The sequence below is a fragment of the Numida meleagris genome, chromosome 4, assembly GCF_002078875.1.
Source record: "Numida meleagris isolate 19003 breed g44 Domestic line chromosome 4, NumMel1.0, whole genome shotgun sequence".
Classification (NCBI taxonomy): Eukaryota; Metazoa; Chordata; class Aves; order Galliformes; family Numididae; genus Numida; species Numida meleagris.
The window spans coordinates 66,186,777-66,202,602 of record NC_034412.1 but is presented as its reverse complement, the minus strand read 5'-3'; the positions used below and the strand labels follow the sequence as shown (position 1 = coordinate 66,202,602).

Below are 15,826 nucleotides of genomic sequence, written 5' to 3'. Positions count from 1 at the left end.
GACCCTCGTGGGGGGGGTGGGTGGGGGGAAAGACGGATCCCGGCCCAGAGCGGCGGCCGGCGGCGGCGGGAGGAGCCGGCGCTGCGGTGCGGAGGAAGGAAGCGCGGGGCCGCTGCGTGTGCAGCCGGTGGTTACGGCTCTCGGGGCGAATTGGGGCTTTTTCGCCGCCGCCGCCGCCTGTCAGTTGTTTGTCGCCGCCGTTTTCGGCGGGGGGGAAAGCGAGCGATCTCCAGCGACCGGGAGACGTGATTGGAAGCGAGAAATAATTAACTGGAGGAGGAAGAAGAGGCGGAGGAGGAGGACGGGGGTGGGGGAAGACGAAGGAGGAAGGCACCGCGCGCAGAGCCGAGCCCAGCGGAGCGGCGGGACGCGGCAACTTCGGCCCCGGCGCAGCAGCCGGAGCGCTGCCCGCAGCGGCGGCCGCCTCAGCCCGTGCCCGCTGTGCGCGAGGGAGCGCCGCGCCGCCGGACATGTCGGAGCACAAGGCCAGCGAGCCCAAGTTGTCGACGACGGACAGGGTGGTGAAAGGTGGGTGCTGCGCTGCGCTGCGGGCGGCCCGCCCTGGGAGGCGGCGGAGCAGGTACCGGCCGGAGAGCGGCTCGGCCGAGGGCTTTGCGGCTCCCCTCGCCTCCTGCCCGGCGCTCCATTGCAGCATTTCCCCCCCTCCTTTCCCTCCCCGCCCCGCTCCCCGCCTCCCCTCTCCGCCTTGAAGGCGCTGCACGGGGCTCGCCTCGGAGCGACGGGGAGCCCCGGCTGCCTCTCTCCCCGGCCCCCTCCCCCGCCAGCTGCTCCCCCGGGCGGTCCCCTACCCCGGCCCCCTAGCTCTCCCCGGGGCTCCGCTGCGGCGGAGGCTCCGCATCCCCTTCCCCTGCACGGCCGCCCGCCCCCGCGGCGCTGGGGATGCCGGCAGCCGGGGGTGGGGGAGCAGGGCCGTGCCGTGCCCCGAGGCGCCGGGCGAAGCGGCCGAGGCGGCTTCCTCCTCCTCCGCCGCCGCCGCCGCCTCGGACGCGGGGCTCGGCCTGCTGGGGTGTGAAGTCGGGCGGCGGGCGCACCGTGGCCGTGTGTGTGTGTGCGCGTGCATGCAGATGTGTGGGGGGCTCCGCACCCCGCGCCGCGGCTCCACGATTGCGCTCAGCCCGAGGCGTGCGTGCGCCGTGAGCCGCAGCGTATAAACACAGCCCGTTTGGATTAACAACACTGCAGTAAGGACCAAGGTCGTATTTACCAGGGTAGTGCCCGTTTTGCACGGCCCGTGTGCGTTGCTCGGGGTGCGGTACTCTCGGTAGGGTTTCCCTGCCGCGCTGCCCGCCTCGCCTGGCGCGCTGGGATGCGGTGCATCCGCCCGGCGGGTTCCAGCCCGTGCAGCACACGGAGTGCGGTGGTGGGAGCGCGGATCCCGGGGGCAGCGCGCATCCTTCCAGAGCTCGGGGAGCTGGGAGCAGAGCGGCCGCGGTACGCGCTGCTGTACTGGCGTGAGTGGGTGCCAGAACTGAGCGATCACTGTACGTACTATTTAGGAAAGCAAATTACTGTTATTATTTTGTGTTTATGTTTACAATATTCGCGTCTCCTCATGCCTTCCCACCATTCCTTCCTCCTCCCCATCCCCCCTTTTTTTTTTGACGTCCTTTTTCCCCCGGATGAAATTGCAGATCTTCGGATGTTGTAAGAAATGCAATTCCAAGCACAATAAGGTATTTTTTTGAGGTGGCTTGGGAATTCATCTTCTCATATCTGGGATGTTTGCAGCTTAAGTTCATAGTCTGTGCTATCACACTACCAGTAGGCTTTAGAAGCCTGAAACAGTGATGTTGAGCTGATGCTTATCTTCACAGAGTCCAGCAAATGGCAGTCCTATTGGGAAGCTTTCGTTGCTATTATGGGATGACTGTTTTTCCTTTTTGTCCTTTTAAAATCTTGACACATGACCAAATGTCCTGATCTCGTATGTGACAGATCTCCCGTGGACTCAAGCAGATGCTCAGATGAATAACTGCAGGGTTGGAACTACCATCTCTATATTGACACAATCCCTGGTGGCTTCAGTGGTAGATTTCCATTTTTTTTATATGTGCTGATAAATTTGTAATATTTCAAAGAACCATTTTGTTAGAAAACTTAATATGTATAGTTAGGTATGATTTTATAATGCAGTTAGAAATCAGATTGCTTAAACTGAGGAAGTATTGAGCAAAGCATACCTGCTGCTTAGTTGTCTCTTCATCTACACTTTAAGTGTTGTCCTACGTCCCAACATTTGTTAGATGGTTACTTGTTCTGTTATATAATGAAATCATTCTAAGGCCTTAAAGTAGCACCTGAGAGAAGTAGTACACAGTAAATTGGTCCTTTGTAGGATTATTCTTTGCGCAGGTACTTCACTCTGCCTTCATATAGACTGTAAGGAAATCTAGTAAGAAAACAGTTGGTGATAATGTGAAGTGGTGATAATGGAGATAGGGAAAAAGTTGCCTTGTTGTTTTTATGTGGGCTGTGATTTGTGTCTTCCTGAGATGAGCAACTGAAAAAGGCTTGAAAAAAAAAAAAGGCGGTGACACCTTATTAGCACCCATGTGTACAGGTGGAGAGCACTGATGTTCTACAAGGCAAGCCAAATGCTCTGATGGTGTTAATAGAATTATGAAAACAACTTGGTTTTTTCTTTATTTTTTTTTTAAGTTTAAATATCACATGAAGCTGCATTTGGAAAGGAAATGTTTGTAACATATGGATGTAGGCTCTGGATTAAACTCTTCTCTGCCAGGGCGTGTGCTTGTGTTGAGGCTTGTTGATGTGTTTTTTCTTTTTTTTTTTTGTTTTTGTTTTTTGCATTGAACCTTTCGGTTTGCTGGTATGTGGCCAGAGATGTCAGTTGAGATCTGTCTCGTGGAATTCATGGCTAGGCACTGTTACGCAGTGATGGGGTGGATTTGGGGAGGTGACAATTTCAGCAGCTCCGTGCGGGTTGCTTATGGGTGCACGCTGCCTCTGAGGTGGGCTGTTGTGGGCTCTTCTCTTGTGCTTAGGAGAGTCATGTAGACAGAGAAGTGGGATATTTCTGTAGGTGAGAACTTCATCTCATGCTCGTTTTGCATTCCTTATTGAATCTCCCGAACTGTGCTCAAACTGATTTAAATAAAAAATAAAAAACGCTTTTGGGAGAAAGGCAGAATGGCTCTGGAGCCCATAGTGCTAAAAAAGCGTTGATCTTCCTCCACCTCTGTGATGCAGTTGGTATAAAATTATATTCAACAGTTGGAGTGAAATTTTCAGATATGGAACGGTTGTGCAATGAGTGATGTAAAGAAGAAATTCAAGTCTGTGTAATGTTAAGTTTCCAGAAGCAATTAACTCTTGGTAAAGCTGACAAAATTGGATTCTTTGGAGTTAAAGGAAAAGAATCCACAGCACGCAGTTGCAGTTGGAGTAGTACTTCTTTGATTTACTTTTTTACTCTCCCTAGCATACTGCATATGTTTTTGATGCAAATTGGACAAGTCTTTAATCGTTGGATTTTTTTGATTGTGTAGAGGAGCAATGCTTTGAGTGCCCCAATGGCTGCAAGTAAGGTAACCTGCTCATTCAAAGCTTGGCAGGATCAAGGCTCAGGACAGCGTAATGATGCAGCAAATGCTGACTCAACATATTTACAGATTGACATTCCTTTCTTTCCTGTTAGATGTATGACACAGCCTTCACCCAGACAGAGCTGTTCATAAGTTCTTGTTTTCTTTCAGGACTGAGAAAGCTTCTCCTTACCCATACTGCTTTTAAGTCCTAAGACTCACCAGCCAGAGCATGGGCTTGGTTGCTCTTGTGAAGGTGGGAATACCTGTCCGGGAAAAGCTGGACTGGGAGTACTAGCTCATTCCTCATGGGTCACTGAACAGCTGTCTGATGTCAACAGCTTGTGGTCACTACTGACATTAGCAGGATTTGAACCCACCAACCTGGAGGGAGAAGCCGTGTATCAGATTACTTGACCTCCTCAAAATATTCAGTGTTGCATTACCGCCTTCTAGAAATACTGCTCTAAAGCAGAGTAATCCTAAATAAAAACTTCAAAAGTGAGCTGTAATAGTCATACAAAGAAATGAAAGCAATATTTCTTGGAAATCTTGCTGTTAGCTAGGTACGGTAGTTGTTTTCATTCTTGTGTGCAGGTCAGATGGCTGTGTACTTTTGGAGAATTGGTTGATTGTTTTGTTTGAAAGAAAGAGGAGTTTTAGTGGAATCTCAGCTCTTCGGATGATCTGCTGCCATGACTCTTGATCCTTGGTGTTGGCGGTCTCATGTTGTGCATTGTGTGCTTAGGTGTACAGAGTTACATCAGCAATTAATGATACTCAAAAAAGTAGACACCAGTCTCTGCTATCTCTGAATTTCCAACTGTCTAACGTTCAGGCTGTCAGTTGTTTGTAATATAATATGAATGTCAGTTCCCAATCAATGTTAGCCATCGGTGTTAACTTCAGATTCATGGAAGGTAAAACTGGTGTTTATTGCTGTCAATAATGGGAGTTAACCATGAAGTTTAAAGTTTCCATTAGTCCAGGGAGACTCGTACATACCCTGCTAAGGCTCGTGCATGAGACTGACCTTCATTGAGCCAGAGCAGGTGTACTACAGAAGCCTGTCTCTGTCTTTCTATAAGTCGAATGTAACGTTTTCCAGCTTGGATATATCGTGCAAGCGCTGGCTTGTCCTTCTGTGTTAATTCTGTGTGATGACCTCAGTGTCAGTAGCATTGGTAAACTTGGTATGTATTTTGGTTTAAATTTAAGTACCAGGAAATCTATGGCAAGGGCCGATCCTACTTGGATATTACTGCTGTCTAATGACAGTAGATGAAATGCTTTTGCCTCACTCCAGTGAGGATGCTGGAAGTTCAGTATCCCTCAGATCCTCATGAGAGAGAGGAATGATTTGTTTTGTAGCTGTTTCTATTGGCATGGGAAAGCTGACTCTATTTTTGTTTTAATTAATTAAATTTATCCTTGTAGTACTTAAGGATGCACTCATGCTGTGAGAGAGTCTGCATATGTGTTTAAGGGATGCTATCAAATGGAGAATCTGCCTTCACTTCTGTCGGAAAGGTACATAGGTTGCTCTCAAAGTAATGCCTCCTATTTATTTCCACGGAAACTACAACAGATGCAAAAAGCACAATACCAATGTTTGATAGAGCATGTTCTCAGCTACAAAACTCTATTTTTCAATGTAGTCACCGCCATTAGCAAATTCACATGCACAAGCTAATTGAGACACTCTTCATTTTGTGGTGTGACAGCTGTGCATGACCGTCTGGAATGTGGCTTGTCTTTCATGTTAATGTCACCACTGCTGAAGCGCACTACCCGCTGCCTCACTGTGCTCATATCTACTGTTTGGTCCCTATCAAAGTTCAGCAAATGTCAATGGGTGCTGTTTCTTCCACATGGAGGAATTCAGTGACACACCTTTGCTTCATACACGCTTCTGTGTCAGGCACCATTTTGTCAGACTGCACCTCTGCTGCCATCTGTCACACAGTAACAAACTGTAATGGAATATTGGTGGGAAGGTTCGACCTCTACTGCCATACCACCAACATCTGCCTCTGACATCGTGGGCCAACATAATAAAAGAGGAGGCGTTACTTTTGGAACAGCCCTCATAGCATGGGTGCAGCAGGAGAGTTTCTGCTCTTTACTTTTTACCTTCACTGAAGGGATGGCTTTGCTAACCTTGTAGTTGGAGATCCCCTGATACCTTCATGAAGCAAGCCATAGGAGGGGCAGCTGAGAGCAGAATACAAGTAAATGTGCTTGGTTAGCACTCACATTAGGATTACTTAAAAGAGAAAATGAGGTTGGCTTGTTGTTTTCTTATATCTAACTGCTATGTTCTTGTATCTCATGGTCAGAACTCAGTTAATAATTCTAAAACCAATGGCTTCTGTCACTTGGATGTTGCTTAGGTATTGCAGTCTTGTGTTTCTTGCACTTTGTAAACCCATGCCTGAGTGACTAACGTACAGCGCTAGTTTTAAAGGGTTGGGAATTTAGTAAGGAGAAATTTAAACAAAAGCAAAGTACAGTGCTTGACAGTTATGCTTGTGTAATTAAGCTGGTGATTTATTTTGATTTGTGAACTCAGTTTACCTCTTACTCATTAGGATAGTTTTGTAAATAAGACCTTTAGTTAAACAAGCCTTTTACTGCACAGCCATAGAGAAAAACCATGCATGCACTGAAGGATGCCTTTCCTAGGCAGCTGGTATTGCATTGGTGGGAGATTTTTCTCATGCTGTGAAATGATATGAGGTGAGATGGGAGAAAAACATGCCTTATTTGTGTGTTTAAAACCCTTTTCTGCTTTTAAATTCCACACTGGCTAAAGCTTTCTGCTGTTACATGCTCTATTTGGCTGAGCCTAGCAGGAGAACTAGTGCTTTTGATACCACTGGTGATGGTGAGAAACTTGAAAGAGGAGTTCATGCTGGGTGTTATCAGCATTTAACTTAAGTGGAAAATATGAATGAACGGAGGTAATTTTCCATAGGGGAATGTTGTACAGAGCAGTTGTTTCCTCTTTGCTATCTATTCCCAAATTCAATGTTATCTACATCCATTGCATGCATCTCACTTATATATAGAGATTATAGATGCTGCAAGGTTATTCTTGCTTTTCTGTGTAGATCATGGCAAGGAGATAAAATGTAAAACATGTTTGGGTATACAGCTTAATACTTATTTTTAGTAGTCTCATGACTGCTAGAACTCTCAGAATTCTTTCCACCTGATAGTTCTGGAGGAAATTTCTGCGAAAAGACACTTGGAGTAATGTCAGTAAGATAATCTTTTTGCTTACTTCTCGTAGCTTTTATTTTCCAAATTTATAGTCCTTTTTCAGTTTCTTCTGCTTTGCTGAGTGGCTTCTGCTTAGAGTACGGAAGGAGTGTAATTTAGGTTTGGTACTCCATTTAGTATGGGTGTCGGTTCATTTAAGGCTTCCCAGCAATGTTGGTACATGCCACTTTGTGGGGGGATAGTTCCTTCTTTACAGCTTGAAAGAATATGGAGAGAAGTACTTCCTTATGAGTATTTTAAGATGCAAAGATACTGTTTTACTCTTTTTATTTTCTCAAGAATGTGCCATAAAAGAAGCCACAAGTTTCTGAAGTAACAGCCACTTCAAATCATCTTCATGAAAAGGTGCCTTCTTACATCCTTTTATATGTGGTTTCAGGAGTCAAATGCGAGTTGCTGTTGTGTATCATTTCTTCAGCTGAATGCTTAAATCATTTCCTGTTCTGATAACCGGTCATTTACCTTAACTTTCCCCCAGGAAACATCTTTCTATGGTTTCTGAGTCAATAACGGTGAAACGTATCATCCCAATTTGAAAAATCACTTCAGTGTCTGTGTGGCCTTGTTTGTGTAAGCCTGTGGCTCACTGGGGGCTCTGCCACTTAGCTTGGAGATTGCAGTGTGTTACTGCTGGAGGTATGTTCTTGTTGTTTAACTGTTGGATGGGGGAAGAGATAGAAGACCAGATGTAGAGAAGCAGGGGCAATAAATGCTATGATGGTAAAAGTTGCTTATTGTAAAAACCCAAACTACTTATTCCTACCCCACTTGCTCCCCCACCAGAAAGCTGATACTGTTGAAATGACACCTCCAGAGTAGTACCTCTTTGACAGTCATTTACATGCATTATAAACTGACTATCTATTTTTATAAGCAAGGTTAGGCATGTTAACGTTGATATGGCAACAGTGGTGTATGAGGAGAACACAACCGTCTTATTTAATTGCAACACTAATGCAATTTCTGACTGATACCATTTGTATTTGGAACTGGAGAGGAGAAAGAGTGGAGTGGAAAGGCACCAGAGGTTAATTCCTGGGTGTTTGTGAGTGTGGTGTCCACGTTGCACGTGCTTAAGACATAGGTGGTATTTTTTCTTTTTTATAGTGCATTTCACAAAGCTTTTGAAAACAGTTTGATGACTATCTAACACTTAAACCTCTTTCTACTTAGAAATACAGCTGCGCTATGCTGAAGTTCTACTGCATCTTCCTTTTAAAATCTTTTTTAATGCTTTCTTCAAATGTCAGTAAGTTCTTTCTCTTCTTGTTGATGTTCCTTTCCTGCATTTCTTCCAACCTTTCTCTCTTCATATTGCTAACTAAGCATGTTAAGCAGCCTAAGTGCTGCCTGTTAGCAGCCATTGGGTTGCACGTACCTAGTGCAAGAGGTTTGCTGAACGCAGCTTGTTTCCTTTGACTGTGCATCTATAAGCATCTGTAGGTGCCCGGGGAAGCATGTGAGAACAGGGGAAGTATATTATGACTCTTCCTCTGACTTGTGTTGTAATTCTGAAGCCAGCTGCTGACTCTGTGGCTTTCTTTTCAGCCAGTAGCTCCACTGTCAGTGTACTGCTCAAGCTCTCCCGAACTTGTCACAGAAGGATGTCTATATTTTGCAGTTCAGCTGCTGCTTGCAGGTTGCCTAGCAGTAACATTGAAAACTCACAGCATGACTGTTAGTTTTAACTCATGGGGCTTGCAAAGAGCTCTGAGAGCTAGCATAGATGACGGTAGTTTTGGTTAATTTAGGAAAAGAGGGAGTATAAACGCTCATGCTTTGCTGTCTGTGCAACCAGGCTCAGAAGTTAATTAGCACAGGAAGGTAATATTTAATGAAGGTAATAAAACGTGCTTGAAAAAACTGAAGTTCACCATGGGTGAGTGAACTTTAAAGTCTCCGCCTTAAAATCTGAGCATGGGAGGTATAGAACTTTGTCTGCGTATAGATTATGCAAAATATCTGTGCCAAAGAAAGAAGAAAAAATTCTGCTGAAAATATTGCGTTAAATCTTAGCAGTAGTAATAGCTATTTTTCCATCTTTCAGATATGCAGGTATGAATGAATAAAATAATTCAAGTCTGCATTTTGTGATTTTCCAAACTGGGAAGTTTTTTAATGGGATAAGGCGCATACTGATGGAAACAGGTATTGGTATAAAAATGTTACTATTTTCCGTCATGTTCCTTTTCCTCCATGCTATCTTTTAAATAGATGTGGCTTAGGAGTTTTGATGCAGCATACTGATAGCAGCCAGTTTACTTTCCTTGAGTTGTCCTAATTCTTGCCCAATGTAGAATTGATGGAATGGAGGGAAAAAAGATCACAAATTTGACTAGACAATCAAGATAAAACCTAAAGCAAGGTTACCTGATTTTGGTGGTTAAATTCTCAGCAACAAAATCAGAATAATTATCCTCCTGCAGAGCAAATTGTGCTATAATGTTTTCTCTGATATTTGCCAATTACACAACAATATCAAGCCTGAACAGCATTGCCACAAGAAAGGAAGTGTGCTTTGACCTTGTGATTAGAATGGTGAAAATAACATGTGTTAATAATGGGTTATGCAGATGTGATGTTACAGACAGTGTTTAACACTCACTCTGGGCATTGTTCAGTAGTCTTAATTAATAGAATCCCAACTACAGTTTTTTGGCCTAGTTTAGCGTGACTAGGGTTCAACTTCTGATTTAAGCATTTGTGAGTGTCTTTGTGAAGGTGGGTTATGCAATTTTTTTTTCCTTGCTGATAGTGACAGCCAAGTAATTGTGTGGCCAGATAAAAGCCAAGTTCCGTAATTGTTCATGTTTTGGAGTACCCATCATTTGAAAAGAAATCGTTAATGGTCTAGATAAATGGCTCAAGGGGAGAAAAAGAGGCTCAGCCTGTCATCTTCTTTTTGCTTTTCTTCTCACAGGCTTTTTATCAGTCTTTACTGTGGCTGTATGTTACTTGTTACCAGGTTCCAGATCAGTTCCTATGAAAATGGGTATACAGCATGTATGGTTGTGTGGTATTCTTTCTGCAGTGTTTGGAATTCTTCTGGAGTTGTTTCCTAAAGTGGGAAACCTGGTAAAATAAATGCTCATTTTCTCAGTCAGGGATTTTATTTACTAATAAAGGAAAAAGCAGCACCAGAGCTTGTGACATCTTTCTGGTCTGCAGTCTGCTGTGGGTGATATTGGAGGGGAAGGCATGTGGCTAGAGAGAAACATGGTAAAGTATTTTCTCTACAAATGACTTAAAATTGCTTGAAATGGTGTCTTTTGGGGTTCTGCAGAGAACTGTAGGCTTACATACTTTGCCCCGTTTTTTTCTCCATCTGTCAGAGAATAATGCTTCAGTTGAGAGAGATGTCTTTGAAAATTCTTTCTGCATCTGTGGTTTTTTTTCTACTTTCACCTTCCTTTGCACATGCATTTAAATCTTTATGGAAAACGTGATTTGGTTCACATGCAATAATACAGTTAAGAAAACAAAGAAAAGTTTCTAGATGGCGAAACCTGCCCTCTTGATGGCCTCAGAGAAAAGTTTCATCATCTACTTTGGACTTAAGATATTCTACTCAGCACAGTTCTTTTCAACAACAAATTTGGAACTTCTTGGCTGATTTCTGCTTTTGTCACTGCATAGAATAAATTTGATAATTCAATACCTTTCACTTACCATCATTTATTTCAAGGAGTTTAAAATAATGGACAATTTGAATGGAGAGCCATTCAAACAAAAATCCCTTCCAATTCCCCCAAAAACAAACAAACCAGCCAACCCACAAACAAAACTAAAACATCAAATACAGCAATTTAAATAATTTTTTTAGTCTTTTTTCCATGATGTTTGCCAAGTTTCAGTTTGATGTAGATTACAATGGTCATACTGTGTTAAATTCTTTGAAAAAGTGCAACTGGTCATTAGCTACAATGACATGAACAGCTGTAGTATTTTATGATAACAGCTGGGAACAATGTAGTTCTCTTTAAAAACTTTTTTTTAGTGTCCCTTTCATGCCATTTTAAAATGAGAAAACAAGATTATTGTATTTGTTCTCTATTTTACACTAAGAATTTCTTAATAGGCAGTGGTGGCAATTAGGTATCAAAATACCACATTGGTGTTTGTGACTTGGAATGTTTCCCTTTGCAGGACCTGTTTCATAACCCGCTGAAATCTGCAGGAGTTGGAATCTTTTCATTAACTTGAGTAAACTGTGAATCAAGTAATTATCATGTGACTTTCAGTTTTGGCTTTCCTTTTAAGTAGATGATTTCTATCTGTTTTAAACTGCTTTGCTATATCTGATCTTAAGTGGCTTAGAACAGGACAGCATTATCTCCTGTTTTCAGAGTGAGCAGAGTGTACTCCTACTTCGCAATGCACTCTTTTAGCACATGAAAAGGGACTTGTATGTATGTAGCTGTTCATCAGTGGTTTGCTGTTTTGTTGCTATGTCTTCAGAAATTTAGTCTAAAATGTTTCCCATATTTGAATGTACTTTGGTGCTTTTTATCTCTGAAAAAAATGATGAATGAGATACCATTCTCATATATACCATTCTCAGATATAAAGGCTTTTTTGCCTGTGTGCTGGTCACTTAAAAATACTTTTTCTTAAACAAATGCATTTAGATCATCTTAAATAAAAGGCAGTCTGCTTTGTTTAACCTAGTTTCTGGTCTAACAGAAGTCTTTAATATTAAAATCACACAGGTAGTAGATGTACATAGATGTACATAGATGCCATACATACATGTCTCCTTTGAATCATAGAATCATTAAGGTTGCAGGAGACCACTGAGATCATCTAGTCCTGTTATCAGCCCATCACCTGCAGTTCTTTTGCACAGAAATAAGTGCACTGGGGTAGGGAAAGAGGGAAACTGGGTGCTGGTGGCTGGGGAAAGGAGCCCAAGGGCATAGCAAGGTGTGTTGGACATCCAGCTGGGGGATGTGGAAGAAGAAATGAAGAGCACAGCATTTTCAGGGCAGCAAATAATTACTCAGGGAATCCTAGCTTGTTCAGAAATGGAAAGCCCAGAGCTGTTTTAAAGAGTGCTTTGCCTAGTGAATTATTTTGGAACAGGTGAACATCTTAGTGTTTTAGAGGTGTTTGTGTGCAGTGGGGCAGGGAGTTAGGCATTAGCCACGAGGGAGCCTGACTTTATCAACAAGCGGAGAGCTGGTGAGGCCTCCTGGTGAAAGTTCTAGTTACTCATATACTTTGTGGGTGGATTTAGATTATCGGTGTATGATCTTTGTAGTTTTTATCTTGGGAACCTTTTCTTAAGAAATGCTTGCTGTCCATACACTGCTAGTAGTAGAGGGGAAAGTGAATCTTCTGAGCATGATAGAAGAGGTTACTTTTGCTAGAAAAGAAAGAACAGAAACTCAAAAAAACCCACAAAAAAAAAAAAAAAACACCGCAAAACAGAAACAACAACAAAAACAACTCCCGAACATTTTGCAACAAATGGGGATGAGCCTGTATTCATTTCAGCTGAGATATCAGCTTTAGCTTCTGGGGAGTCGTCTTTCTATCTTAGCAGGTTTGAGTATGTAGAGTTTTCTGGTCACTTAACCTTCTGTTTGCTTACTCCCATGGCTTAATAGCATATCCTTAATTTTTATGAGTGATGTATCGAAGTCCCTTTCTCACTCACAGCTAAAAGGTATGAGCTCGGACAGCTTCAGAATCACAGAATGGCTGAGGTTGGAAGGGACCTCTGGAGGTTTTCTGGTCCAGCCTCTGCTCATGCACATAGCCTTGTTTGTCCAGGACCATGTCTAGGTAACTTTTGAATATCTCTAAGTAGGGATGTGCCACAACCTCTCTGGGCATCTTGTGCCAGTTCTCTTAAAAAAAAAAAAGTGCTTTCTGATGTTGAGACAGACCCTTCTCTAATTCAGTTTGTGCCTTTTGCCTCTCATCCTGTTACTGTGCACCACTGAGGAAGAGCCTGGCTCTGTCTCTGTGTCTTCCCTTCAGATATTTGCACATGTGGGTGAGATTCATCACCCGTCCTGCCCCGAGTCTTTTCTCTGGGCTGCAGTCCCAGGTCTCTCAGCCTTTTCTCTGTTGAGAAGTGCTTCAGTCGCTTAATCATCTCAGTGCCCCTTTCCTCCATTGGACTCTCTCCAGCTGCTCCATCTCCCAGGGAGCCCAGAACCAGACACATTACAGCAGAACTGGGCTATTTGACTCGCACTTTGGTTTTGAAATGTCAAAGCAGACAATTCCTGTGTGAAACTGAAATGCTAACACTAGTGAATTTATGTATTAGGGAATAGCATGTCTTCATACTTTCTAACAAGGTACTTCTGCTTCTCTAGTGTTCTGAGTCTCAGATGGTACCTGTCTCACTTGTGAATAGTGTTTGTTTACTACACAGAAGATATCACAAGATGAGGGACAACACTCACTAGCAAAAGTCTGAACTATGTGCAACTTTTTGTACAAAGTTGACTTCATTTTGTATCCTGTTTTCATGGACAATACTTCGTGGTAAGATATTTTTTGCTTAATATCCTGCCGGCTAATCTTAGAAGTACTGCCAGTTGGAAAGTTACTCTACAGATATCTTTCTGGTTATAATCCAGTTGCTATGGTTTCTGAATGTGTATTAGACTTTTTTCCTTGACTTTGCAGGAATTGAAGTAGACGGAGTTCCTATAGGTAATCTTGGAGAATTTGCCAGCAGCTTCCTGGGCTGCATTAGGAGGAATGTTGCCATGAGGTCAAGGAAAGAGGTCCTTGCCCTCTTCTAGGCACTGGTGAGGCCGTGTCTGGAGTGCTGGGTCCTGGTCTGGGCACCCCAGTATGAAAGAAACATGGACATTTGGAGCAAGCCCGAAGAAGGGCCACAAAAATGACAAAGGCTTGGAGCATCTCTCATACGAAGAGAGGCTGAGAGAGCTGGGGTTATTGAACCTGGAGAAGGGAAAGCTCAGGGGGATCTCATCAATGTGTATAAATTCCTGATGGGAGAAAATGGAGCATCTAGGCTTTTCTCAGTAGTGCCCATTGACTGGTAGGACAAGAGGTAATTGGCACACTGAGAGAATCCAAGCCAGAAACAAGAAAATGTTTTTCTAGTATTATGAGGGTTGTCAGACAGAGAAACAAATTGACTGGAGAGGTTGTAGAGTCTCCATCCTTGGTGATATTAAAAGCTGTTCTGGATCACCCATTTCAGGCAGTCCTGCTTGAGCAGGGAGTTAAACATAATGACCTCTAGACGTCCCTTCCAACCTAAATGATTCTGTGATCATCTTTCACTAAACTCTTTAAAATGGATGATTAAAATGCTGTATATCAATTTGCAGGCCTTTTCATGAAACGTAAGAATAGAAATCTTTCTTCCTTTAAGAAAGAATGGCTGTATCTGGTAGGGAGATATTTTACAGGAAGAATGCTCTGTGTGATTATGAGGATCCACCATAAAAATACTTATTTTGAAATAGCAATGAGATATGATGTGCTGGGAAATTTTATATACCTTTATATTGACACATCTGTATGTAGATGGTAATGTTGTTGGAAAAACATTGGCATAGATTGTTCCTGATGAGTTTCAGGTTTTTCTAAGCATGTATAGCCCCCGAGTTTGTTATAACATGAAAGCAAGGACAGGAAGTATGGACAGCTGTAAGAAAAAAGAGAAAGTTCTATATGAATCTTTCATGGTCATTACCAAGGAATCCGACATCGTCAGAAAACTTCCTTCTAATAATTTGATAATGAACCTATCTTTTGCTAGTTCCCACTTTGTCTATCTTTTCATAGTGGCATGAAGATTAAAACTCAGGTTAATAACAATCAGTTTAAAAGCTTTGAAATTTGTAGTAATGAAGATTTTGACTTTCAGCTTGGAAGTTCTCTTTTTGTTGCTATCTCATGCTTTATTTCTCTGTGAAAATGCACATTTCCCTGCAAAGGTGTTCAGGAAGCACCTGAATATTGCACCTGTAAAAGTGAAATGAAACTTTTGTTGAGGGTATCTCCTGAATATTGGTGATGTGGAACAAAAAGGATTTGGAAGAGTTTGAATGTGACAGAATTGTGCTGACTCCTTGAGAAAAGTTATTGGTACTAACCCACTAGAAGTTCTGAGCAGCTTCTCTAGATGGAATCACCGTCATGGATAATTAATCTGGATAATGAACATTTTGTTTATAGTGAAAATGCAGCTTCCATGTATTACTTTGTTGACTAGATGTATTCAAAGAAAATTATGTTTATCTAGATACTGTAATTTGAAGTGTGAATTTCCTCAGTGCTCATGTAGATCATAATGTACTTAGGTTGCTCTAGAAGTAATGCCTCCTATTTATTTCTGTGGAAAAAATAATGGACACAAAGAGCATGATAAGACTACTTGATAGAGCAAATTCTCAGCCACAAAACATTATTATCATAGTCTCCACTGTTAGCTATTTATTTTTGCCAGTGATGAGCAACAGCCCACATGCCAGATTTGTAAAAAAAAAAAAAAAAAAAAAAAAAATCTTCACCAGAGGAGGTGACCCACTGTCACCACTGCTGACACTCGCTACCTCGTTCTCTCATTCATTGTTTGATCAACAAGCATTGATGAATGTCAGTGGGTGCCATGTGGAGGAATTCAGTGACATCTCTTTGCTTCATATGCACTTCCGTGTCAGACTCAATTTGTCAGACTGTCCCTCTGCAGCCATCTGTCACGTGACAACAAAATGTAATCAAGTATTGTTAGGGACGTTCAACATCTACTGCCATGCTGCCACCATCTGCCTCTGATGTCATTGGCCAACATTAAAAAAATAAATAAAGTAAAATAAGAGGCATTACTTCTGGAGCAGCCGTCGTATAATAAGACCTGGGGCAACATGCTTTGCTATGAAAGAAGTGCATTTACTGTCTTTGCAAACTACAGAACAACTGGAAAAGGATTTGCTAGTTCAACTGATAAATCTTTGGCCTGAGTATTTGTTACTAGA

At 42.7% G+C, this 15,826-nt stretch overlaps 1 protein-coding gene across 2 annotated transcripts in view; it reads left to right on the top strand.

Annotated features, from left to right (window-relative positions):
• Positions 23–15,826, top strand: part of PPP3CA (protein phosphatase 3 catalytic subunit alpha) — a 194,653-nt gene continuing 178,849 nt past the window's right edge. Inside the window, exon 1 of one of the 2 annotated variants that reach the window (XM_021394703.1) lies at positions 23–528. In XM_021394703.1, the coding sequence (XP_021250378.1) occupies positions 471–528 (58 nt within the window). In that variant the 5' untranslated portion in view covers positions 23–470. Of the gene's footprint in view, positions 529–1,312; positions 1,503–15,826 lie in introns of those variants that run through there. The other variant, XM_021394702.1, reaches the window with a different exon arrangement.